The sequence below is a fragment of the Vigna unguiculata genome, chromosome 7 (genome assembly GCF_004118075.2).
Source record: "Vigna unguiculata cultivar IT97K-499-35 chromosome 7, ASM411807v1, whole genome shotgun sequence".
Taxonomy (NCBI): domain Eukaryota; kingdom Viridiplantae; phylum Streptophyta; class Magnoliopsida; order Fabales; family Fabaceae; genus Vigna; species Vigna unguiculata.
In genome coordinates, this window is record NC_040285.1 from 31,155,890 (window position 1) to 31,182,462 (window position 26,573).

The following is a 26,573-nucleotide window of genomic DNA, read 5'->3' on the forward strand; positions in this document are numbered from 1 at the left end:
AAGTTGATTCAAGTTTTTTTACAACAAAAAAATATATTTTTGAAAAGTATTTGATTTGAAGAGAAACTGTTCTGAACAAACCCAACATCTAATTAGATTTTTAATTATTTTGAAAATTCGTAAAAAATGCACAGAAAAGAAAACAATATTTTAAAGAGAATTATTTGATAAAAAAATTAGAAAAAACAGGGTTGTAAAACTAATAGTGGAGATGGAAATATTAAAGGATGTTTACGAAGAGAAAGATAACGATAGCTTGGCTTGGAACACCGGGACGGTAGAAGCATCACTACAAACAAACACCTACAAGTTTTGTTTGGCACAATATAACTTAATAATGTGACGCGGGAGCACGAAACTTACCATACCGTACCATAACCCGCTTGAACGTTTGGTACTCTTCGATTTGACGCAACCCTTTCTCTCTCTTCTCCTCTTACATCACTCGCCGGAGTCCAACCTCCTCCGCCGTTTCCGGCATGGATGTGCCCAAGCACCGTGCCACTCGAACAACCTCTCTCCGGGATGTCTCCGACTTCTCCAAGATGGAAGTAACCGGAAGCTGGGACGCCCTCGAATGGACCAAAATTGAGGTTTCTTTATTCTTTCTTTCTTTTCTTTTTCTTTTATTCAACCTTCTTCATTTCTCGATTCAATCTGTTATTCACCTCTCTACGTAATTTATATGCAGCCAATTACGCACTTCGTTTCGAATGCGAATTTCGATTTCTTGATCGAGGCGGAGCAAGTTGTCGCCGAAGTACGCAACAATTCCTTAAACTCTCTCTCTCTGTTGTTTCATTTGTTTCCAAGATTTTTGAGAAATCGCCGTTTGTCTTTTTTGTTTTGGTAATCTAGGTTGTTTCTAGTGTTATTTGCGGAGAGGTTGTGGTTTTGTTGTTTAGAAGTTTTGTTTTGGAATGAATTAGCCTGGTTTTGATCGTGTGTGTTTAGTCTGCGAAATTGTACAGAATGTGGGGAATGAAGATAGGACTGAGAATGGTAAGGGTGATTGGGGATTTGCCAGAAGTACATGCAGGTTTGGTAGCTCATCAAAGATTCGTTTCAGAAACTTAAGTTGTATTGAACTCATCACGTTCCTTACCCAACTATATAGCTTATAGAATTTCTTGAAAACTTTATTGGGTCAGTGGCTCTGTTGTCTTGGTTACCGTTGTATGAATACCAACGAAATAGCTTGCAGAATTTCTTGAAAACTTTATCAGGTTTAGTAGTCCTGTTGTTTTTGTTACCTCCGTGTGAATGTGCACAATACATTGTGGAATCACTGCATACTGAGTTTGACGCATGTGACCTGCAAACAATCATCCAATTTAATATCCATATAAAAATTCTTTCCTGCAACTGATTGGCTCTGAATCATTACTGTCATACACTCAAACAACATGATGGTGTAGATATTGATTGTTATGTTGTGTGATACATCCGGTTTCTGTTTTGATTGGAAAATGTGCATTGTAGTCTCCTCTGTTTACGTTTTTGATTATCATTGGTGCACAACACTCAGCAACTTGAGCATCAACTTCTTCTTTATAGCCTTTTTTTATCATTTGATTTTATAGTCACTTTAACTCCCCCCTACTACAACCAACTCTTTCTTTTCCTCTAAAAGAAACCATACTTTGTCTTTCTTCAACCTCCATACTTTTTTCACGGTCTTTATCAATTATATTCAACCTTTTCTTTAGTGAAGCTTCCTTCGCTTCTGCAACAACTTCTATAATATGAAAATAAAATTCAGTGGTTGAAACTTGATTTTCAAGTATGTGTTTTTGTTGTGTTGTGGTAGTCTATAGAACCCAATATTGTGGGTTCTATTAGAACTTTAAGACTTGTTCTTTTCAAAAGATGGCCAGGAGTATTTTGGCTAACGTCTATACGATGCAGTAGTTGAAGATGTTTCTTGAAGCTGATTCATTGGTAGGAATGAAGTAAAAGCACGATCAGTTGAATGTTATTTTTATTCTATGGGCTATGAATACATACTTCTCTGTGTCTGGCCATGAGATGCCTTCAATGGAAATTTTAGTTACATGTCTTCTCCATGTCTCTACTCTTAAAAAGAGCGAAAAATTGCATGTGGAGGCAGAAATGGTTTACCTCAGTGTTCTTATTGTAAGAAGATGGGACACACTCAAGAAACATGTTATTCCTTGCGTGGTTTTCATGTGAAAACAACCAATGCATCCAAGTCAGAAAAAATTGAGCATAACCTTTCTTAGTACCAAGAATATCTTGGACTTATATCCAATAGCCAAGCTCCATGACTAATTGATTTAGGTGCTTTTGATCACATTTTTAGTAATGGCTCCATATACATCTCAATATCTTTTCCAAAATTTCCCCATCTAATTGATCTAGCAAATGATTCTAAGGTTCCTCCCCTATTCTATATTGTAGCCCTCTTTTTTGTCAATTTACTCATTGCTGCTTTTATTGACCCATACTTGCACATATAATACACACACACACACATAATATACAGCTGAGTGCCAAAGTGAGCAACTCAGTCTTTTCTTCTCAATATTTCAAGTCATTATGGAGCCAAACAGGGTGGAGGATAGTTCCCGGGGGGAGTGGGGAGTGGGGACTGGTGGATAGGACTTTGTGTGCAGAGTGTGGGTCAGTGTTCTGTTCCTTACTTCACATTATCTCACTGCAAGCTCAATTTGGTAGATGACATTGCTTCCGAAAACAAACATATAGTCAGAGTTGAAGATATTTGACCTAGATATGACATGTTAAACACTGGAGTAGAGGGTTGATTTTTTTTTTTTTTTTTTTTAATGTAAATATGAACTAATATATATAAACATCTTATAAATGGGTTCCAGCTATTGGACTGTCTAATTATGACTTTTGCAGTGATATAATAAAAGTTAAATATTTAGTTTAGTATATGCATTTTCCTGTTACTTTCCCTTGAATTTATTTTGAGTTCATCTCTCTTGGTTTAATTTAGTGGCAATTTTTTTGCTTTGAAATCATGTTTAGCTTGAGATGCAAAAATAATGCTCGACATATTAACTAGAATTACAAAGGATTTTTGAAAATATGTGATGCATAGAAAATGGTGCAATACTTGGAAAAGAAAAAGAGGAAGAGAGAATCAAAGCATTTGTGAACTGATAACTAAAATATACTAGAATGTGAACCTGGCTATTGGATTTTAAAATAAGCATTTGTTTTTAGAAATCCTGGCTTGCATGTACTAGAACAAAGTATACCCAAGAAAGCAACTGATTTCTCTTCAATGTGAACCTTCAACAATGAAAGAGGACGATTTTTTTTTTTTTGGATGGGGGAAAGAGGATGATAATATACCTGGAAAGCAAATGTTCCTAGAAATTTGTCTTTAGTGTGAACCTTTTGCTAACTTTTAATACAGGCTTTAATATTTTAAATTCACATTTATCATGATTGAATATATCGAATGAAACTAAGTTGGTGTTGGTGTTTATTTTCAGGGACATGGTGTTGTTCTTGTTAATACAGATGATGCTGGCACATTGATGGTAACAAATTTCCGTCTTATTTTTCTGGTAAGTTCAGTTTTGTAGTACTTTCTACATAACTCCTGGATAATTCTTTACGAGGTAGTATGATGCCATAGAAGTCTTGAATTTATGATTTGGGAATGCCTGCAACCTAGAAAGGCAATTAATACCCATAGAAAAGATAATATTAAATATATATTGGTGTGATAATTAAGAATTTTGGTTGACAAAATAATGGCATGCTGCTGCTGTAGAATTTTTGAATTTTTATTCGGCCAGACCACTTGATAAGGAGGAAGTTTTGGAGACACTATTACCTCTTTAGAAAAAAGTTGCATTTTAATTTCCACGTTACCCAAACCTATTGCTTTGCTGTCATAAAAAATGCACCTTACCATTGTTTTTCTGTTGATAAATTCTTCTTTCTTCCCAATCTTTCGAGCTTCAAATATGTATGTTGTTGGTACTCTTCATAGCACCCGACCTGACCCGATCATCATGCTTGAAACTATTTAATGATTAACTCTTTAGATATATTAGAAAAAGGTGCATTTTAATTTCCACGTTACTCAAACCTGTTGTTTTGTTGTATCAAACATTCACCTTACCATGGTTTTTTGTTGTTCAATTCTTCCTTTTCCAAATCTTTCGAGCCTTAAATTTCTATGCTGTTGGTACTGTTCATAGCACCTGACCTGACCATCAAGCTTGAAACTGTAGCTAATGCATGTGTGTGAGCCTAGACATAATTCGTGATTTACCTTTCTAGCCATGGTTGATTCCAATCTTCAGTACACCAACTTCAATTTTTACTGGTGTTAGGCTTAGATATGTTCTGACAAGGTCAGTGAGTGCCTGCTAAATCAAATTTTAAAAGGGAAAAAGTGTGGTTTGAGTCCTTGCACTTTTGGACAAATCTGATTTTGGACCCAAATTAAATTTGACCAAAAGTACAGTGACCAAAAACATTTTTTCCACAAAAAGAACTATAAAATACAATATAAATTGGGTGAAAATATGTAAAATGATTAGAAAAAGAAGACTGAAGAGGGGCAGTGGAATTGGAAGCATGCTGAGTTCAGTAGGGTAAGGGAGGGGAGATTTGACAAAAGAAAGGATCCTGGTTTTTTGGGGTATTGGCGCTAAAGGCGGATGAAAAAAATGAGAAACTGCCACTAAAAAACTGCTCTATCTAAAAGAAACTGGTTTGGAGTGTTGCATTTAATGGAGAGAGGAGAAAAAAATAAAGTCACCGACTGAAAGAGGAAGAGTTTATTTTTTATTGTGTGCTGGTTGATGTCCCTTGATTGCTTAGGTGTTTATCTTCTTTTGTAAGTCACTTATGTATTACACTTGCAGAGTCTAACTTTTGATTCATATGCTGAACATTAGCATCTGTTGTATGGAATGTGAATTATATAATTAGTTTATGGAACATTATTTTCTTATGCCAAATTCTGTTTCTTTTATTGGATACAGTTGGTGGCAATTATTTGCCTCACCTTCATCCAATGTCAGGCTTATTAAGCTCCTGAGTTCTGTTGCGGATTGGTGTGCCTTTTTTGTTACCTGCCTAGTTATTTGTAAATAACCTGTATTGACTTTATTCTTTGATTTCCTTGCATTTTCTAGAGTGAGGGAACTAGAAAAGTCATTTCCCTTGGAACGATACCACTGGCAACCATTGAGAAGTTTAACAAGATAGTAAGTTCATGCAATATTTTCTGCCAACTATTTTCTTTTGTGTGTATATTGTTATCTACTTTAGTTATGCTGCATTAGATTGATCCAAACTTTCTCTTTGTCTGCTTCACATATATGTTGACATACTAGTATATACTATAATCGGACATGTGAAATGAAATTTGAATAATAATTTTGATTGACCATGCATATCCCTTTTGCATGCATTTTTCAGCCTCCATTTTAGTCCCATCTATTTCTTCACTTATTTTTGTTTTATTCTTTTCTTCGCCTTTCAGTGTACAAATGTTCACGTGGACACACTTTCATATTATTTTACATTAGAATTTAGCAATTGGTTGTAGAATACATGAAGTCTTGAATTTATTACTAATTGTTTTATGTACCACAAATACCCAAAGTATACTTAGACTGATTCATTAATGGAAATTAGAACTTTGATATTTTAAATGGTTAGTTCTATAAAACAATTTTTTTGAATGATTCTGGACTTTTTTATTTGATTGACTTGTCAATGAGATGGATTTGTGTCATTAGGTGATATGCTCATATGAGCTCAGCAACAGGAACTATTATCTGTACTCTTTCTCATTCTATTAATGTTGTGAAAATAATTATATTTATGTGGTGTTATGACTTATGAACATATGAGTGTACTTTTTGTGGCTTGATTCTGGTACCTTCTTTTGTTGCAATTATCTGGAATCTCATACAATGCTCTCTTATAAATCCAGGTTGTAAAGGTTCAGTCAAATAATCGTTATGTAGACAAGACACCAGCTCAGAGACTGCTCCAGGTGATTGGTATGCAAAAGCTTCTCTAAGTCAATATTTTCTTTTAAATATGTAATTAATGAAATAACTATACAAGATTTGTACATAAATTATTAATTATTAAATAGGAGATAAATCTTGCAATTGATTGGAAACCTAAGTTCCCTTCACGGTTGACTCTTTACATTCAATAATAGGTCAAATGAAACAATGTGTTAACGTAGCCTAAAACGCATTTACAATATTGGTTATAGACCTCTGTATCATACCCCCTTACTCAAGATTCCTTCAGCCTTAAAGCATGGACAGTAGACATGCTTGTTCTTCTTTTTCTTAAATTCAACATATTTTAGAAGAATGGGGTTGACAAAGATTGCAATCATGTCGTGCCCCACTTAACCATATATGCTTTGATACCATGTCAAACACCAACTTTCCTAGAAATTTTAGTTGTTAGGGAAGGCACACAGAGTCGGTTTTATATTTCTGAGAACTATTAATATGTTGCAAATTTATGGGCACCTTAAATTGCTTGCTCTTTTGGTATATTCATTAAGTGTACTATGGTTTTAAACGTTCTATTGTAATCTGTGATGACAACTTTTATTTGGAACAATGTTATTTTGAGTTTGGGCTAAAACTGGGTAGAACTTTAAATTTTGATGTCTTGATGGCTAGCTAGTTAGTTCTTTCTGTCTGTGTATTTATTTTTTAATTAATATTAATAAATACTAGCATACATTGTGTGCTGCTTCTGTTGGGTGTAAAGTGCATGGCGTAAAGGATTTACTTTATGATATAAATTGAGCAGCTTTCTGCAATAATATTTTTTGCGTTACTTTTTTCCTTTTTTATTAAGGGGGGATTCTTTATACTCCACATTTGTAGTGTGTTAAATCTAAATAGCCCTTTTTTAATAGAGGAATAATAATATTCTTGATTTACTTATGCAGGAAAAGATATGAGAATTTTGGTCTTCAGTTTCAGACCACGTACAAAACAGGTAATTCTACCAAGAAAGTAGCTGTGTGACCTTGTAAAAGGGTGTAAGTTTCACTTTTATCGTGGTTTTATTTACACTTTTGAAGTTCATCTTTATAAATGGTCAAAATGTCATTAACATCTTTCAAATGAAAGGCTGTTGTGAATACTTCTAATGTATCAATTTAGTTCCCCTTTTTCCCTTCATTCCTTCACCGGGAACTGCAACCAAACCCAGAAAAGTTTTTCACATGGATCCTATGTGATCACCATGAACGACTCTAAGACACATGTAATTGCAGCGAACAGGGGTACAATGAAATACAAACCTGTGTTTTCTTTTCAGCAGGCCTTTGTAGATGATCCTTGGACAGGATAGATGTGGCTTGATTTTTTTTGCAAGTTCTCTTCAAGATATATGCTTCTACTAATGAATTAATTGATTTTTTCATTAATATGCTTTTAACCTTATAAATTTTGGGGGCCCCAACATTTAAGGTTAGTTTTTGGTTTACGTATGTGATTATGGGATTGTTTTAAAATACATAATCCTAGTTTTAATATACACTTGTAATAAAGATTAAAAATATAGAATGTATCAAATAAAAAACTTCCTAAAATACATAATGAGCAGCATGGTTTTGACAAATATAGAGCAAGTTTATCTTCTTACTGACTGTATTCGGGTTTCTATAACCTCTCATTGAGTTTTTTTACAAAAGTCGAGGAGGTGCTTAAGTTGTTTCACAACGAAGGTAAAGTGCACAACAATTAGGGGATGCCTACTGATAGCGGATCATTAGCAAGAATCAGATCCAAGACCTTTACATTGGTTCAGCTTAAATCATGACCGTCCCAATTGAGCCAACTTTCATTGGCAGGAAAAAGCAAGAAATTTAAGTGAAAATGCGGAAATTTAATTATATTATATACTAGTTGGAATTCTTGGTGCTCTATTAATCATTTTATTATACTTGATGACATAGAAAATATCTGAAGTAGTTGTTGGTACACTTAACTTTAAAAGTGTTGTAGGCCAGTGAGGATGTCAGTGGTTGCTTTTTATTTTCTTATAACATGTTTGGGATCTAATGATAATTGTGAAAATTTTACAGAGACGTGTGGTGTTTGATGCGCTACTGAGGTGTACAAAGCCAACAAGATTGTGGGATCTTTATGCTTTTGCTTCAGGACCTTCCAGGTTTAAGAACGCTACTCCACTGGTCCGTTTACTAGATGAATATTGTCGGCTTCTTTGCCTTGGTTCTTATCATGCATCAATGGATATAATTGAAAATGGGTCGTTCACCTGGTCAAATGAACTATGGAGAATAAGTAGCGTGAATTCCAATTATACAATGTGCCAGAGTTATCCATTTGCTTTGGTTGTTCCAAAGATCATTAGGTAATTTATTGAGGCCAAACTTTCTACTTTTTCACTAGTTGTGATTTTTGTCTATATTGACAAGCTTGAGACCCCTGAACCACTATTTGTTTACCACGAATTGTCTCAATGCTAGTGATGATGAAGTGCTCCAGGCATCCAGCTTCCGTGCAAGAGGTCGGCTACCTGTAGTTTCATGGTGCCATCCACGTAAGTGCAGAATCTAGGTTTCATTTATGTTTCTTATTTTTCCATTCTTTTCTTCTTTGTACTTTTGCCATTTGTTATTGTAATTAGAGGATGGCCTTCTAACTCTATGGAATTACTGATGACAGTGACTGGAGCAGTTGTTGCACGATCTTCTCAACCCTTAGTTGGTATTATGATGAACATGAGGAGGTAATGCTTTCTATTTTATCAAATATGCCCTCTTAAAGGCAAAAGAAACATATTGTTTGTTCCAGGTGCATTGTCAAATGGCATTCTGGTGTAATGCTGTTGTAAATTTTGTGTAAACATCATGATTAGTGCGGTATTGTGTTCGTTTAATGTGGTATATTGTGAATGGAGTGAACTGTGATTTCTTTACATCTTATGGTGTAGTGATTTCATTTATTTGTTTTATGGGGGAGAGGGGACTGTTTAGATCTTTTCTTTTCTTTTTTTCTGAATGATGCTTTCTTTAAATAAGTTCTTTTATAATAAATGAAATGAACAGAACACTGACAAGCTTTTTCATGTTTTTTCCTCCAGCAACATGGATGAAAAACTTGTGGCCGCACTCTGTGGCAAGCTAGATAGTGGCTCAAGGAGGTAAGATGTATATTAATATCATACTCTTTCACCGTGTTATGCAGGCAATGTACATCCCCATTTTACCTTGTTGAATCTTCATTATAAAGAATGACGGTGAGCATAGTTATCAAAATTGTGACTCAACTTGTAAACTCGAGTTTACGTTTCCACTAGCTTAAACTTGTTTAACTCGCTAGAATCGTTTTTAAGTAGGCTCATGGAAACTTGAACAAACTTGGTTAAACTCGTGTGAAATTGTGAGTTTAGAGGCAACTTACTGAGCTCAGTTGGACACTAGAAATTAGCCAAAAATGACACTAGCTTTGTTTGTTTCTAGGTCAAGATATATGCAAAATGCACCTAGGAAATGATTTCATGGGTTCATTGGTTCTCTTGCAATAATCTGGCTATTTTGGGTGTTGATGTTGCAATCGCCTATTGCACCAGTAGATCTCTCTTGGTGTCTTTTCTGCTCCGCTCTGTTTTTGTGTTTTTGATTCTCCTCCACACTTTGCCATCTCACTACTCCCATTTATTTTCTCCACCTCAGTTTTAGGGTTGCAGGCTCACCATATTAGGGTTTTATCTCTTTCGATTTCAATCCGCTCTAACAATGCTGGACCACTGGGCCTCCTTCTTACTATGTTGAACTGTTGGGCCAACATTTAAGTTCAATATTTTTTCTAAGTATAATATATCATATAATCAATTAGAATAATGATAGAAGAAGAATAATATTAGAAAAAGATATTTAAAAATATATATATAATACGACAAACTAATAATAATAATAGATATAAAAATTGTTATGTTATTATGTTATTTATTGTATTTTAAAATAGTCTCTCTCTCTCTCTCTCTCTCTCTATATATATATATATATATATATATACACACACACTCAATTGAGTCCCAATATTTGTTAAATAGAGTCAATTTGGTACCTTTGGTTAATTTGGTGTTAACACCGTTGGAAAGTATCATGTGTCAAAATTTGGTTTGTTTTCTACTTTAGAACCCCTTTGTTTTTTTTCTACTTTTTCTACAGGTCAAGATTTTTTAACTGCTTGGCTATGGCTGACCAGCCTGCTCTGCACTGTTTTTTTGTGGGCGAACAATGACCTTTGCCACCCCTAGGGTCAGTAGGTGATAGACGCCCCACTCCGGGGTATTGTATTCTTGTTGAAGGTATTTAATATCATGAAGTAAGAAACAAAAATGTTGTGGCAAAGTTAGGGGCAGAAGCAAAATATAGGGCAATGACATTAGTTACTCGTGAGTTCATACGGCTGAAAACTCCTCAAAGGACTTAAATTCGGAGAAACTTCTCAAATGTATCTTATATGTGACAACTGGGCATCGTTACTCATTACCTCTAATCCTGTCTTTCATTAGAGGATCAAACATATTGATGTGGATTCTCATTTAATAAGAGAAAAATTGGAGCATGGAGACATCACCATTACATTTGTCAATTCTAACAAACAACTGATTGACACATTCACTAATCTCTAAGAAGAGGACTGATGGTTTATTATATTTGCATCAAACTAGGTACATAAGACCATATGATCTAGCTTGAGGAGAAGTTCTGTAATTGTAGGAATAAGTAGTAGATCTTATAATCACAGTAATAAATAAGGAGCTGATCCAGTATAGTGAGGAATATCTAAATTATACATGTATTATTAGGAACCTTTTTTATTTCTTCCCATATTATATCTTTTTTGCAATTAGAGAGGATATCAAATCCCTCTATTTATTGCCTTGGTTTCTTTTTCTCCATATAAAGAAGGTATACACCCTGTCTTAGAAACACAGTTCCATATTAGTGTTTCTCTCTTCCCTATAGTTTAACACTATAAAAGGGGTTTAATGGGATACTGTAGGGGGACATCTTTGAATTATAAACTTGTGAAGAGTTTCTCAGACCTCTTGAAATATCTAGCGCTTGTGTCATTCTCATAGGGAGATATTCTCTATTAGTCAATTAAAAATTACATTTCCTTTTATCTCTGTAAGAGTTCTATCAATTTCCTTCCCCATCCTTGTTGGAAAAAACCATCTGAACTTTTTGGCCTTAACTGATTTCCATAAGTAATTATAACTGACATTTAAATATTCTATTGACAGAGTATGTGATTATATCTTCAGGTAGTTATGTGTCTTCTTTGTGTTTGTGAGGGAGTGTGGTGGTTGTGGTGTGATTTGGTCCAATTTTCTGCATTTTTTGAAACTTCTGTCCAAATTATATTTCAGAAAGTTATATATTGTTGATGCACGGCCAAGAAAAAATGCATTGGCTAATGGAGCCATGGGAGGTGGTTCAGAATCATCATCAAACTATTTTCAATCTGAGGTTGTGATAGGCTTGAACTGACCAATTGTGATTTTTTGTTTTATCCGGTCAGAATTATAAATTTCAGTTTACTTCCGAAGTACCTGAATTCTTATTTTATGTTACCAGGTAGTCTTCTTGGGGATAGACAACATCCATGCGATGAGAGACAGCTTTGTTCGGCTCCGAGAATACATGGATACCCATGGCAGAGCGTCATCAGATGGAATGTCCTCTTTCTTGGTTAGTCTGTGAATGTTTGAACATTTTACCTGTTGCGGCATTAGATGAATTGACTGGGCTATTGGAATAACACACTTTGGAGCTGTTAGAGTAAACTGTTTTTAAAATTTTTGCTTTGATGAAAACTTTAGATGCATGCACAAAAGTATTTCTCTTATACCTCTTCAAATAATCCAGTATGGTTAAACAATTTAAGAATTCATACTGATGGCATGACATTTCTCATACTTTTCTACTGAACTGTTTTATGTATGGTTCATAAAAACCAGTGCAAAAAACTGAAAAAAAAAAACTATCTTTTGTATTGAAGTTTGGATTTGATTTCAAAAATCAATCTAATCCAAACCAAACTTATAAGTATGCTGATGATTTTATTTATAAATTTACGAGATCTCTTGTATATTACCTTTATTATATAAAAGTATATAAACATAATTATCATTTTTCAAGTTGTGAATTTAATAGTATAGATTTGAAAAGTTATACAGCTATTAGCTCTATAATGACTTGTAGATTAGATACTTCATGTTTTTAAAAAAAAAAATTAGATTAATTACATATCTTGGTAATTTTTTTAATACTCCAAAGAAAAATGAAAGACTGAAATTGAAAACTGATCCAATCCCAAATGCTTTTAACTCAAGTCAATTGAATTGGATTTAAATTTTAAACTAAACTATTTTTATGGTGAATTAATGATTGATTGGGTCTGATGATTTTTCTTTTCCAAACTGATTTAATCTAATATTAAATATCCTCAGTTTATGATTGGCTGGGTTAACTATGCTGGGGATCAATTAACAGTCTGTTTCTATTTTTTTCCGAATTTTATTCTCGAATTTTATTCTCACTGTTTACGAGTTTATTTAGAGACAAGGTGGGTCAACGTGGGGTGGTGGCAATCTAAGTAGTATGTCTGCTTCGGTATCAACCCTTGGGGACAGTGGATGGTTACTGCATGTTCAGAATGTGTTGGCCGGAGCAGCTTGGATTGCTGCTCGTGTTGCAATGGAAAACTCTTCTGTTCTTGTGCATTGCAGGTGCTAGTTTAAAACTGTGAAATCTAGATTGAGAATTAACAATCTATTCCTTCTGATGATATTTAACTTTGTTTGGTATCTAGCAGCCTTTCACCCCCCCTCTACTCCCTTTTTTTTAATGCAGTGATGGATGGGATAGGACAAGCCAGTTGGTTTCACTAGCTAATTTGTTGCTTGATCCGTATTATCGCACATTCACAGGGTTTCAGGTAAGGCTGGCATTACTCAACTGTTGAATATAATTCTATTTCAATGTCACCATAGGAAGATTAACAAGTTTAACTATTTGACATTCCATAGTCAAACTATCACATTTTTTTAACATTTTGGAAAATGAATCAATACATGTGCTATTTAATTTTTCTTCACATTTTTCTTCCTTATGCAGGCACTTGTTGAAAAAGACTGGCTTGCTTTTGGTCATCCATTTTCTGATCGGGTGGGAATGCCAGGAACTGGCAACATGCCTTTCGAGTTATCTAGGCAGCCTTCAACTGGAAATTTCGCACCGTCACCCGTGCGCCAGTCAACAGGAACATTTTCATCACAACCTCCAGCTTCATCCCACTCACATAACTCCAACAACTATTCTCCTATTTTTTTGCAGGTTGGTTTCTTATTTTAGATATGGATTAAATGGTTTAGGCATTAGCCCACCACACCCAGTGTGGGAAGAAGGGTTCTGTTGTCTGTGGGCTTCATTTAATCAACTATGTAGTTTATAATAATTAGCTGGGTTATGTTTTCTCGATTTTTCCATAGAAATTTCATTCAAATAAAGACTGCAGTAAATGCTTCATTTTCCTTCTTTTATGGCTTAAGCTAATCCTTTCAAGGTTGATATCACTACGAAGTACATACATTTGCCTTGCTTCAAGAATTGATTTGTGGGACCTGTGTCCTACACCTATTCCTGTATCTGTATGACACGTGCTGGACAATCTTTACTAAACTTTATTTTGGTTTTCCATGTTTTTAAAATTGTATTTAACACCAAGGGTGCTCTTCATTTTTAAATCATTTTAAGGATGATTTTGTATTATTCTCTTGAAATGATGGTTGGATAATTTGCTTATAGTGTTACACTGGTGAGTTAGCTTGTACACAAATTCACTTAATGGCATTATTGTTATACTAGCATAAAATATAATTTTCTACCAGTTTCAGCTTGGCTTTAATTATGAGCAGAGTTGCATGTTTAGATTTGGAGTTTGGATGGCTATTTTGTTCTTTCTTTGCCTTTTATATTTGGTGCTTTACTTCGATTTGAATCTACGTTTTGTATAACAGTTATCTTCAGTGTTTTTCTATTATGAGCTTACTTTCTTGTATTTGTTTCAGTGGGTTGATTGTGTTTCACAATTATTGCGGATGTATCCTTTTGCTTTTCAATTCTCTGCGGTATGCACCCTTGAATGTTTACCTATTTGTTTTCGTTGCATGGTTTTCTTTCTAGTATCTTTTCTTTTAGTAACTTGTATTTTATTTTCAATGACCCAGGCTTTCCTGGTGGACTTCATAGACTGCATGCTTTCTTGTCGTTTTGGAAACTTCTTATGTAACAGGTACTTTGTTTGCAACTTGTCTTCTCCATGGAATGGTTGTGGTCATTGACACCCTTTTTTCTAACTCTAATGCAGTGAAAGGTAACAACGTAGTGAGTAGGTTTCACTAGCAAGACATAGTATAGGATTTAAGAATTATAATTTCGTAGCAATATGGACTTTTTGCTCATAGGCTGACATATAGTAAACAATTGTGAAATGTTACGCTTTATTTTTTGCAGCAGTTATGTTTCATTTATCCCTCAAATTTTGTTATTTTTACTTGGACAAAAGTATTTCCCTCAAACTTATGGTTCACTCTAATTTTAAATTTATAAATTCTTTAATTTTTTTACAATTTTAATATGTAATTTTCCTACTTTTTATTTGTTTTTTAGTAAAGGTTATATTTAAATAAAATAAGGCAAGTGTCACTTTATTAAAAAAACATAAGGGTGATGAATGTCATTTAATTTATTAAAACTATAAGGGAGGTGGATGTCTATTTTGTTATTTTGTTAAAAACCTTAGTAGTTGTATGTTTATTTTAAAACTAGAGGACGTAAATGTCATGATGCAGTATTGGACAAATTGCAGTTGTCCTGATGCTGGTTATTGTATTTGTTCTGATTACAATTCTTTTAGTGAGAAGGAGAGGCAGAAATGCAATGTTTTTGAGGCATGTGGATGTCTGTGGGCTTATTTAGCTGATTTAAGGACATCAGAAGGAGGTTCTCATGTGCATTACAATCCCTTCTATGATTCACTCAAGCATAATGGTCCTCTTCTGCCCCCAGCAGCAGCATTGGCCCCTACGTTGTGGCCTCAATTCCACCTTCGTTGGGCATGCCCAGAAGAAGCACAAGCCGGGGAGATTGAAGCACAATGCAGGAAGATAGTTATGAAATGCTCTGAGATGCAGAAGGTTGTTATTTTCCTCTATTTTCTTATTTTGGTTATGATCCATTTAAAAGCAATCGTCTTCCATCTTTCTGGGAAGTCACTACTGATTAATACATGGTTGTAGCTCCTTAGAATGCCCTTTGTGGAACTAATGATCTTGTTGGGATTGTAACAGGCTAAAGAAATGGCAGAAAGAAAAGTTAAAGAAGTTACAAATTCCATGGAGTCACTGAATGCTGAATTACGACGTGAGAAGCAGCTAAACAGCTCAGCTATGAACATGGCAAAGAGTGTGAGCAAAGAAAATATGGCTATAAAGCGTGCAATTCAGTCAATGGGGTGCAAGGTTCATGTGTCTGGTAGTGGTGAATGCACTGTTGACATTGAAAGCAACCCAGACATTGTGTGTTGTTCCTCAAGAAAAGAATCAAATAGTAATGTGCGTGATGAGAAAACGGAGGCACCTGTTTCAGTACTAGTCACAACAGAAGATGATGATGGAAACAATGGGATTGTTCGGGTATGTGAAACTCTATGCCCATTTGGCTCTGCAGCTGGAGGCTGTAGGTGGCCGAAGGGTGGTTGTGCTCAACTAGGTAGTCAGTATGTTGGCCTCAAGGCAAACTTTGATGCATTTGACCAGCTGTCAATTGATGATACTTATTTCAAGTCTGAGTAACCAATTTTGGTTTCTTTAAACATTCAGAATGGTCGTTGATTCTTTTTAGCACTCCTCAAGTAGAGGACCCTCTCATTTTTATAGGGTCTCCCAAATTGTACAGGTTATCGGAGTTGGCTGGAGATCATCATCATGGTGGTCCACATTCATATCTAGAATAGTCGCTCAATCATTGTTCTTCAATAAGATCAATTTTGTACAGATGATCATTTTATATCTAGAGGGATCAATGTATATAGCAACTATAATTCGCAGCTCATTCTTGCAGAACACGGTGACTTGGTATTTATTATATTTCACTAAAATAAGACAGGAAAAGGTTTTAGAGGTTCAATAGGTTAGTTATGACAAATAATTTTAAGTGTGTGGATATAACTGTCAACCATATCAGTACAATAGTGAAGCGAGTTAAGTCATACGTACGTTGGAGTTCCAATACACGGATAGTGTAGGATTTTGAAAAAGACAAGGATACGTGTGTGAAAATTAATATATTAAGATTGGTCAAAAGTACAAAAATTTCAATAATTAATCTGAATATAACCACCATTCCTTTCTAAAAGCACCTAACGATGGAAGGAAGCAGTTGAATTGAATCAAATCATCCCTCAACAACCAACGTCCAAAGCACCTTGCGGTCAATATTTTTTAGTTAATTTTTATGTACACACCTTTTTCGTAATTATATTATAGTTTTGATAACTATTAATTATCACGCTAAATGCTATATAGTTTGGATACGTTCTAAATGTAAGTTTATTGTGATAACATTCCTTTATAATGTAGATGCGGATACACAAACGTGTTATTTATATCGTTATATACTTTTCTAAAATTTCTGTGCTGCACTATTTTTTCAACAATAATAAAAGTCTTACTTTCTAATAATAATAATGATATAATTATTATGTTCGTGTAGGATCTACTACCTTCAAAATTACTCCAATCAAATGATGTATCGACAAAAGTATTTTCATTAAACTTTAATTTCAAAACAAAATTTCAATATTTCTAGTGCTACCACAAACAAATCACTCCTCCAAACACCTATCCATATTCATTTAATTTGATACACATTACCCATCTATAGATGTCTGTTATTGTTAATAATATAAGACTAGAATTAATATAAGTATTGAATTTTAATTCAACAAAAGAAGATAATAAGGTTAAAATGACTAATATTTCAGTAAGATAAAGTAATAAAATCCGGAAGGACATTTAAAGGGAAAGGGAGCAATTTAGTATTTGTTTTGCGTATTTCATTATTACTAAAGCTTATTTTGAAAATAAATTACAAGATTGAGAGTATGAATAAAAGGATCTTATACACCAACGATTAAACACATGTCAATTTCAGAAATGGAATTTTATAAAACCAAATTATGTCTGATTGGACAAATTTAAAAATTTAGTAGCAAAGTATGTTACAATAATATATATACCTTAGTTAAGTTTCCTTTAAACTTTTCTGGATGAATTTTAAATATAAAATAAATTTAAATTCTATTTTATTTTATTTTAATTCAAAAATAAAAATTTGCGGGAGATCGCACATACTACCTACTAAGTTTTATCCGCGTATCGGAATTAAAAAACCCACATGGATTTTGAGAACAGAAACGAGGAAGAATGGATGCTATTATTTGAAATGAAAGAAAATATATACTAATTCAGAAAGTAATGAACGGAATCTAATGCGAATTTCTGTTCATCGCTTGAACAAAGCTCAGTGATTACCATCATCAGAATGCCTTCTCTCATCATTGGGAGACCCTCCTCGACCCTTCCTCTCATTCCACCTCGCCCACACCCATGTTGAAATCGCGATCGTTCCTAATGCGTAAATCTACCAATCAAATCAACTAAACTTGTCAGAAAACGCAAATGGACTTAACATCATACTCAACAAATACAACATTACACAAACTCTTCCAGAATCATATTCAGATTCAACAAACCTCAGGAATGAGAAGTATAAGAATAATATAAGAAAATGAGAAAAAAAAGAGCTAACAAAATAGACAAGACGCGTAGAGAATGCCACTTGAGCAATTCTGGCTTGAGGGAGCAGGGAAAACTGTCGTCAAACCATTTGCAGAGACTTCTTTCTTTCAAACTTCACCATAACACCACACTGTCAAAGGGAAAGGTCTCAATCTGATAAGTCTAACCCGATAACCCTTTCCCATGGGGTACATGCTACATCTCTCTAGACTTAGAAACCGATGGCCTCTTATTCCAACACTTTTTGGCTGCCTGTCAGTCTTCTGGGAAATATCTAAGTGAGTTTATCTAAGCTGTAACAGGTACATATACACACAAGTGACCACAGATGTGAAGATCCTAGAATCAAAGGATATTTAAAATACATAGATCAGTTGCGATATGATGATCCAATACTAGATGATTTTTTATTACAATATTACCAAGTACAACGGGACTATTTGATCGGACATCAGAACAGAATGTCAGCCTCTTAACAGAAGCTTGTGCGACCATTCCTTAACTATGCTGGAAGTTAAACCTAATTGGGTGGAAAGGGATAGGTCGAGATTTCCAGATTTAGTCAGAACATAACTAACATAACCACCTTAATATTGCCAGGTTTTATTGTTTTTAGATAATAACAGCCCTCGCAACAGATTTCTCAAAAACAAATCCTTAAATATTTAAAATAACTAGCTAAGTCCTATAGAAACAAACCTAAAAAAAATTATGAACCTTGCAATAATTATAATATATCTTTTATAAGAGTGTGTATGAAGTATTTAGCCAAGAATTATCATGCCCAAAAAGTGTAAGCCACATTAGTCTAAGAAATTCACTGAACTATATTTTGGTTATACAACCATGAGATTTCCTAATTCCAAGGTTTCGCTTATAGTTGACCTTATGATTGCCGACCTTAAAAGAAGGTATCCATCCTTTGTGGTTAGTTAAGGAGCAGAAACAAAAGACAAATAAAATCCAATGCCAGAAGAATATTTCAGTCATCCAAATCCAAAACAAGCACGTGGAAGCATAAAATCAAGAAGAAGAAAAAAATCCTCGGATATAAAATACACTCGAGGTAAAGTACAATGACGATTGAGGGACTAGCGAAGTAATTTCCACCATTAATCCGACTATTAACTAAATTTCAGAAACAAAGAGATAATATTCGTGAAATCAAAAAATAACAGTCGCAGGCTCCAAGAGAATCCTCAAACCCTAATATAACAAACATGATTGGAATTTCAGGCTTAGAAAGAGAAACAACGATTTACCTGCCAGAGTAAAAACGGATTGGTCGTCCTGGCGGCGGGAGAGTTGGCGGCGTCGATTTCAGCCTGCAGAGGAGTGGTAGAAACCACAGTAGCTTGGGTTTTGGGGAAAGTAACAACGTTGCGCGTGAGTTTGGGAGGTTCATCCTGAGAGTTGGATTGTGGAGATGGAGGTGAAGGTGTAGGTTGAGGTTGCAACAGGTGCGGAAGAAAAGGAAACTGAAAATGGATTTTAGGAATCAAAGAGAAGAGATTTGGTGGAGACTGTTTGGGTTCCTCGGTGTCTGTGCTCATTGTTGAAGCGACGGAGATAGCAATGGGAATAAGAAGAAAACCCTAACAGAGATAGTAATGGAAGGAGATGAGAAACCTGACGTGTTTATATAGAGAGAAAACGAGGTTTGGATGGTTGAGAAAGTGTAAGGAGGTAGTTGGATGGTTACGACGTCATTCCTTACCACCTTACCTTCTTCATTACATCTCCACTGTTACTTAACACTGTTACGCTCTTCATATCCCTCTCATTAATTTAAATTAAGTTAAATTAATCATACTTATTTTAAAATTATATTTTTAATTCTTGATAATTAGTGAATTTTTGGTTTATTATATATATAAATTTATATTTTATGAAATTTGGAATTATTGTTTTTTTCTTTACAAAATGTGTAAATTATAATTTTTATCTTACAAAAAATTCCCTAGTCTCCTTTTAATTAAATATGTTTTTTATAAATAATTATAATTATGTTATAATGTTACAAATAATATATTAAAAACAAAAACATATAAATGAGTCGTATATATTATAAACTTGTGATTTTTTATAAAATCAATTTGGATTGAATGAAGTAGTAAAATTTACTAATCCAATAAAATATGTCAGTTTTAAAAATTATTATTCAGTTACATAAGTTACATAATTGTTTCTTATATATAGGTGTGAGAAATGCGTGAATCTTGTGAATTTCATTGTAGAATTAGATAAAATGTTTGGCGCTTATGAGATGCATTGAAATATTTGTATCGTAGTAGAATATTCTTGATGTTTGGCTCTGTGGATCAACTATTCAGTGTGAAGATATTAGGTCAACACAATCATTTGATTCATTATTTTGGGTATAAGAGTATACGTGTATTAATTCCCCATAATCATAATGCTAACAAAATCGACAGGGTTGAAAGAATTGCTTGATTTTGAGATAAATGGTAGACTTGGAAAGAAACTAAACACCGGTGTTTGTATGTATTGCTATAAACTCTTTACATATCTGAAAACAAATTATATGTTTTGGCATCAAGAACAATTTGTCTAATAGATGCTATTCCTCCAATTACAACTAAAATTGACGATGCTCCTGCGATCAACGTGTTCACCCAAAACATAATGGTGTATTTTGAGGGCTTGAAAGTCATATTATAAAAAATCATAGGCAAAATGAAATCAAGAGGAATGCATCCAAATGCCCCGAACAATGCCATTATATCTGGAAAGAATGGCAACATTGCTGCTAAAGCCGTGGCTGCTGCCACTGCCACTGACCGAAGTACCACCCTTGGCACAACATTGCGCATCGAGAATTGTCCCATTTTAGGGTCTCCAAAAGTTGCTTCAAATATTTCATTAGTTGGTTGCAGATAAACCTGTAACATAACATAACCAATCTATGGTTATTCATCATGCGAATTGAAAAATTGACAAATGTAAACAAGAGGCTTTTCTTACCGCAGTCAGTGCCATCACTTGTAGCAGAATGAAAATATTAGTCATCAAGAAAAACCATTTGGGAAGCAAAGGCTTTTTTGTCTCACTAAGGAAATTGGAAAGAACTGAAGCACCAGATTCATTACCAAATGCCCAATAACCTGATATGGCCACACTAAAATAGGTGGTAGCTATTACAGAATAACAGACACACAGTCCCTTCAGCATTTTTCCCTTCACAGGAGGCGCTAAAGTTGCCTGCACATTTCAAAAAAATTCTACTTAGTGACCTCAAATGATGCATTGCTGTCTAATTGGTGTTTATTCTGTTAGAACTGAACACAAGTTTTAAGTGAAGTTTTCATACTAAATTTGCTTTTTTGATTGCATATCTAACATTTGTTTCTCTGAAAAATGAGTACCAAGATGCTACACAAACCTGTATTTCAGGAATGATTCCACTAGCATATGCGGTTGCAATGATAGAGATACCATTGAAGACACCAAAGAGTTGATCAGCATCAGAACCTCTAACAGAATAATGCCTAGGTCGCGCGTATTTTGAGTGACCTGTGGTGGATACAAGCAACACATCAAGTTGATTACAAATTTGCCAGCAACCGCAATTGTGTTTTCCATATCAATTTTCCTTACCTATGTATATAGAACCGACCGTGACACATGTGGCATACAAAACACTAAGAATCAGAGAAATCATATTAACGTGCCTCAGGGAGTGAAAAGATGGAAGTTGAGCCAAAATCAGTGTTATGGCTCCACATATAATAATAAACTGATAGAGCTTCATTGATCCCTCTGGGTAGTAGAGCTGGTAAATGAACTGCAAAAAGGAAAAAAAATGTAGCTTCTCAATAAACAAAGTAACATGAGAATGGGAAATTAAGATACTGTAATAGCTCAATGACACCAGTGATTAATTACTTTGAGGCTCTTTCCTCCCACTAGAGGACCACCAATCACCGTGCCAAAGCATATGGCAAATTGAAGCGGGCCTACATAGTATTTTGCCCATCCAGGTCCTGCCACAACATTCAAATTATACCATTAGCTTTGAATGCCACAAACCCATTTAAAGGGGAAAACAGTAACTACCAACTACTGTCTATAAAGGGGAAAAGAAAAATCAGACTAAATTAGTGGATAACACCAGAAATAAGAAAGCTTCTGTTATATAATCAAGAGGCTGAAGTGCTTTTCTTCTGAACAGTGAAAGTATATAGCATGCTGATCTCATGCCGCATAGAAGAACAAGATAGTTGAGTGAAAAAATGTGAGGTTTGTGATTCATGGAATGAAGCAAAAGAGGGTGAAGAATGACCTAAAATATCTCTAGCCATGTCCCTGAAGCGAAGCTGGCGACGCCCGAGTTGAGCATGATGTTCTAAGACAACAGATAAAAGGTTGTAAGAATAGAATGTGATGACGGCTGCAAGGGTCAACCAAAGCACTCCTCCGACCCAACCCAACAGAGTGAAGGAGAAAGGAAGAGTAAGAAGCACCGGAGCCACAATAGATGTAGTCAAATGATACCCACAGTGCAACCATGATCCTGCACACATCACCGTAAGGTGGACAATTCATCAAACACCCTTCTCTCATCTTCATCGAAAAGTCAAAATCAAAAGCTTTTTTTTTATATATATAGCAAGAACAAGGAAAAGCACTCTCACCTCGAGATACAAGAACGAACTTTGCCCCTGCATCTAGCTCTGGCGGAGTAGAGTGGTTGATCGCAAACCCCTTTTCACTGTCACTTGTATAAACTTCAGAGGAGCTGCGAGTAGCATTTCCCATCTTTGTTCCCAGTTTCTCTCTCCCTCTCTCTCTCTCTCTCTGTTGTTGTATCAATCAGTTCTTGAATGGTTTTTTGTTTTGTTTTGTTTTGTTTTTCCGCTGCAGCTAATATTTAATTTGAATGTATATATGTACCTTGAGCTAGAAATAATGATAAGAATCACAGTGTATGATCTCACACGGAGAGCGAGATAAATAAGAAGCGATGATGCAAGTTGACATGAATGTTGAAAAAGACGAAAAATAGTTTAGGTGCAGAAACATGATTGAGTGAGGGTGGTCAAAGAAACATAACCACAGTGAGTTGGAAAATGATAATTTAGAATGGTTTATGGGACATTGACACACAGATGTAACAACTTGGTCGATGATTAGTTTATTATGAATGCTTAGGGTGCCAATAAAGCATTAAGGTGGCTCATCCAACATCAATATTCAAGTCAATTTAATCAGCTGTACTCAATTATATTATATTATATTATTTTTTTTTTTTCAGATGGCACATTCTATGTATTTTTGCAACAATGGTTGACCAGATCCACCCTGGCACCATACAAACATTTTCATTTCACACATGCAGGAACCTGCCACGCCTCAATTCTCTCATTTCTTTCATGTTTCCAGTATTTCAGAATTTTTATGAAGTTCAATCAACTCTTTCTGTACTTCTATAATCTATTAGATGATTGTAACACTAATATTTACAAGAGTTAAATATATTTTTTTACTGAGTGAAAATTAGAATTAGTCTCACTTTAAAATTTTGACACAATTTAGTCTCTTAATTTTAGAACTGCATAAATTTAGTCCTTTCAACAACTTTTTTTTTAAGTTGATTTAACGTTTTGAATACGTTTTACGATAGTTTATTAACTAACATAGAAGTAAAAATGTGTCAAACGGTAAAAATAACTCAAATCCTATCATTAAGTACGTTCGAAACATCAAATAAACTTAAGAAAATTGAGTTAAAAAGACTAAACCCACACAATTGTAAAAGTTGAGAGACTAATCAAAAGTTTCGAAGAGGAACTAATTTCAATTTTCACTTAAAATTAAGAAACTAAAAACATATTTAATCCTATTTATAATAATTATCTTACGGGTTAGGTTAATGATTAGTTGTATTTTTTAAAAAGTTAAATATATTTTAGGTCTTTTAATTTAAAATCTTTTGATATATTTTAATTTTTACAACTTATATAATTATTTTAATTTAATTATATTAAATTTTATTCATGCAACAAACATGTTAGTTTGAGATTTAAGTAGTTTAAATTATTTGATATGTTCTTATCTAAATTCTAGTATGAAACAGTTTATTAAGTAAAAAATTTTAATATCTTTAAATTAAAAATACTATATTTATTTATTTTTAATATTTAAAAATCAAAAGGTTAATTTAGAACTAACAAAAAAATATAAAATATTTTTATATTTCAACTTTTAATTTCTTTACTTTACAAAAACACAGACAAAGAAGCCTTAACGGTATTATCACAACAACAAAAGAAAACCTTAACGGTATTAAATATTTTATGCGGAGTCAGGTGTTGTATCCAGTCAAAGCAAAATCTGAATAGATTAGAACATCTATAAATTTTATTTCAAATTATAATGGATCAAATAAAAAAGTTATTAATTTATTTTAATTTTATTTAATTTAATCTGTTTTAATAAAATTTGGAGTGGGTTTTGCAGAAAGATGCGGGCAATGTATTGACTTATAAGATTTTGAAACCAAGAACATAGACTAATTGAGTCAGAGATATTTTGTAGAATTGTAAGAAAAGAGAAGATATTATGTGGAATTCAAACCATAAATGAGTGGATAGAATAATGTTTTCTTAGATCGTTGTTAGATTCTTATTCATTATAGTGACACTAATATAACAGACACAATTTTACCTTGTTAGATTCTTATGCTTTCACTGACATGTGTATTTGAAAATTTACTTTTTTGGCATGTGTTACATTGTATCTGGGTACAGTTAGGAGATGATGGAGAGAGAATAATTTTCTAGTTCGGAAACAAATTTCTTTATGTAATGATTAAAAATAAAATGTTTTTTTTTTCTTTTTAGCACAGAAAGTTATGATTATTTAATAAGTAAATTAATAAATTGAAATATTTTATTTATTTAAATTTGACTGTTAAGAAATAGTTTATAGCGTTATTTTAATTTGACTTGAATTTGGTAATAAATAAATAAAAAGGTCCCTGTTGATCTTGATTCAAACTTTGTCTTTCTAGAAATAAGATAAACTTTAAAATTAAACGTAGACTTGATTTTGGTAACTAAGATTAGGTGGTAAAAATTGTCTATTTATGTTTATCCTTTTCAGATATCGAGAAAGCAAGTAACAAATATAGAATCTCGTATATCAAAAAATAAGATAAAAATTACTTTTGGAATTAGGTTTAATTTAATTTACTTTAATTACATTGGGATATATTTTATTTTAGATTTATATTTACAATTTAAAAACTAACATCACACTCACCCCGAATATCTTGGTAAAAAAAATAAGATTTTGATAAATGAAATTTGAGACAGCATATCTATATATATCAATAGTATATTTTTATTTTTTTTCTTAATTTTAAATAAGCTACAGCTTATTTATATGATAACATTAAGAAAGTGTGATTTATGAGATTATGTTTGATTTGGAATAGTTTTAGAATGACTTGAATGCAGTACTTGTGTACTTGATAGAATTAAAAACATTTTTAATCATTTAGAGTTGAATTAGAATTATAGAAAAACAGAGACACTAATTTATTACCACTCATCGAATTAAGGTTTAAATATATGTTAATAAACATTTGATTACATAATTGTTTTCGCAATACGATACTTGTTAACAAAAAGTATCAGCATCTTCAAAATTTATCCAACCCTTTATAAAGAAATTTTATTGAGAAATTTTAAATATTTAATGTATAAAAAATTACATCACATATGGAAAACAATTAAAAGTGTAACAAACAATCTCATTTTTCATGTGTTACATATCAAGGTTTACAAGGTGAATTACGTACGGGCAACAATATATGTGAAATTCGTGCCCTATTCTTTATATAAATATCTAAAACTCCAATAAAAAATATAAATGTCACAAATCAAAATAAAAATAACTTGAATAGACGAACAAACGCATATATTCTTACAAATGTTATTTTTTGGATCTTAAATAGGCACATTAGGGAATAAAAAAAAGTATTTAAATTGTTATAACTTTTTCATTCTTATCTATCTTAATGTTTAAAGTTTTTTGAGATAATATCATTATAATTATAATCAACTAGTGCATATAAGATATTTTTCAATTTAAAATTCAGAATTATCTCACGGTTTTATCATTAGAAGGGTTATTAAAAGGTTACAGAAAAAAATATGTATTTAAATTTTGTCGTTATTTTTTGAAGGTATGAAACATAGTGTAATTATTATTATTTTTTAGATATTTTATAGATATAATTATTGATGATTAGTCATCATAAAAAAAAAAAACTTAATTGACCATATTTTTAGATGTATCTTTTTTATAATTTCGTGTTTTCTACTAATTTATTATATTCAAGTTAAAAAATTAATCGATGGTGACTCAACAAACAAAATTTACTCTAAAATTAATAGATGTTCTTCAAAAGACCACATGGAGAAAAAACTTAACTCCTCTATTAAAATGCTATTCAAGCTGAATTCATAACTTTATTTAAATCCAATTACACTCATATCATTTGTCTTCAAATAAAAATAAATAAGAAAGTTGACTTTTAAAAAAAATAATAAAACAATTAAATTTATGTTATATTCTAAAATATTTTTTCTTATTTAGTTTCAAGTTAATAGGATAAAAGAAAATTGAGTATATTT

The 26,573-nt window shown here is 33.1% G+C and overlaps 3 protein-coding genes across 5 annotated transcripts; 1 reads left to right on the plus strand and 2 right to left on the minus strand.

The window, feature by feature from the left end:
- Positions 1 to 245: 245 nt before the first annotated feature.
- On the plus strand, positions 246 to 16,215 carry LOC114190185 (phosphatidylinositol-3-phosphatase myotubularin-1-like). Its single transcript, XM_028078981.1, has 19 exons — positions 246 to 593; positions 692 to 760; positions 3,489 to 3,563; positions 5,151 to 5,222; positions 5,957 to 6,026; positions 6,950 to 6,999; positions 8,093 to 8,382; positions 8,498 to 8,571; positions 8,697 to 8,760; positions 9,115 to 9,174; positions 11,416 to 11,515; positions 11,624 to 11,737; positions 12,608 to 12,777; positions 12,902 to 12,986; positions 13,166 to 13,384; positions 14,119 to 14,178; positions 14,278 to 14,342; positions 14,967 to 15,246; positions 15,400 to 16,215. Exons 1-19 carry the CDS (start codon positions 480 to 482, stop codon positions 15,901 to 15,903), a joined length of 2,535 nt encoding a protein of 844 aa, XP_027934782.1. The 5' UTR covers positions 246 to 479; the 3' UTR covers positions 15,904 to 16,215.
- A 1,296-nt stretch (positions 16,216 to 17,511) lies between these two features.
- LOC114190186 lies at positions 17,512 to 19,623 on the minus strand. 3 transcript variants are annotated; one of them, XM_028078983.1, is made up of 2 exons: positions 19,173 to 19,623; positions 17,512 to 17,752 (listed from the first exon to the last, which is right to left on the minus strand). In XM_028078983.1, the coding sequence occupies exons 1-2, from the start codon at positions 19,461 to 19,463 to the stop codon at positions 17,633 to 17,635; spliced, it is 411 nt and encodes a 136-aa protein (XP_027934784.1). In that variant the 5' UTR covers positions 19,464 to 19,623; the 3' UTR covers positions 17,512 to 17,632. The 3 variants fall into 3 exon arrangements, with proteins under 3 accessions (XP_027934784.1, XP_027934783.1, XP_027934785.1); XM_028078982.1 differs by lacking the exon at positions 17,512 to 17,752 and adding an exon at positions 17,763 to 18,170 and having other exon boundaries at positions 19,173 to 19,615; XM_028078984.1 differs by lacking the exon at positions 17,512 to 17,752 and adding an exon at positions 17,763 to 18,203 and having other exon boundaries at positions 19,173 to 19,605.
- Positions 19,624 to 20,384: 761 nt separating this feature from the next.
- LOC114189805 (GABA transporter 1-like) lies at positions 20,385 to 22,997 on the minus strand. The gene is made up of 7 exons (XM_028078503.1): positions 22,566 to 22,997; positions 22,214 to 22,444; positions 21,817 to 21,914; positions 21,529 to 21,715; positions 21,314 to 21,444; positions 20,896 to 21,132; positions 20,385 to 20,813 (listed from the first exon to the last, which is right to left on the minus strand). Exons 1-7 carry the CDS (start codon positions 22,687 to 22,689, stop codon positions 20,433 to 20,435), a joined length of 1,389 nt encoding a protein of 462 aa, XP_027934304.1. The 5' UTR covers positions 22,690 to 22,997; the 3' UTR covers positions 20,385 to 20,432.
- Positions 22,998 to 26,573: the final 3,576 nt, after the last annotated feature.

What these genes read in the sequence shown, in the direction of transcription:
- LOC114189805 (XM_028078503.1), bottom strand. Translation starts at nt 22,689, where the DNA reads ATGGGAAATGCTACTCGCAGCTCCTCTGAAGTTTATACAAGTGACAGT. An exon ending in CATGGCTAGAGATATTTTAG is followed by an intron (nt 21,915 to 22,213) that starts GTCATTCTTCAC and finishes ATGTTGTGGCAG; the next exon opens with GACCTGGATGGGCAAAATAC. An exon ending in GAATCATTCCTGAAATACAG is followed by an intron (nt 21,133 to 21,313) that starts GTTTGTGTAGCA and finishes TGAAATGTGCAG; the next exon opens with GCAACTTTAGCGCCTCCTGT.
- LOC114190185 (XM_028078981.1), top strand. Translation starts at nt 480, where the DNA reads ATGGATGTGCCCAAGCACCGTGCCACTCGAACAACCTCTCTCCGGGAT. An exon ending in GTTGTTCCAAAGATCATTAG is followed by an intron (nt 8,383 to 8,497) that starts GTAATTTATTGA and finishes TCTCAATGCTAG; the next exon opens with TGATGATGAAGTGCTCCAGG. An exon ending in CAAACTATTTTCAATCTGAG is followed by an intron (nt 11,516 to 11,623) that starts GTTGTGATAGGC and finishes TTATGTTACCAG; the next exon opens with GTAGTCTTCTTGGGGATAGA.
- LOC114190186 (XM_028078982.1), bottom strand. Translation starts at nt 19,463, where the DNA reads ATGAGCACAGACACCGAGGAACCCAAACAGTCTCCACCAAATCTCTTC. An exon ending in ATCCGTTTTTACTCTGGCAG is followed by an intron (nt 18,171 to 19,172) that starts GTAAATCGTTGT and finishes ATTTCCCAGAAG; the next exon opens with ACTGACAGGCAGCCAAAAAG.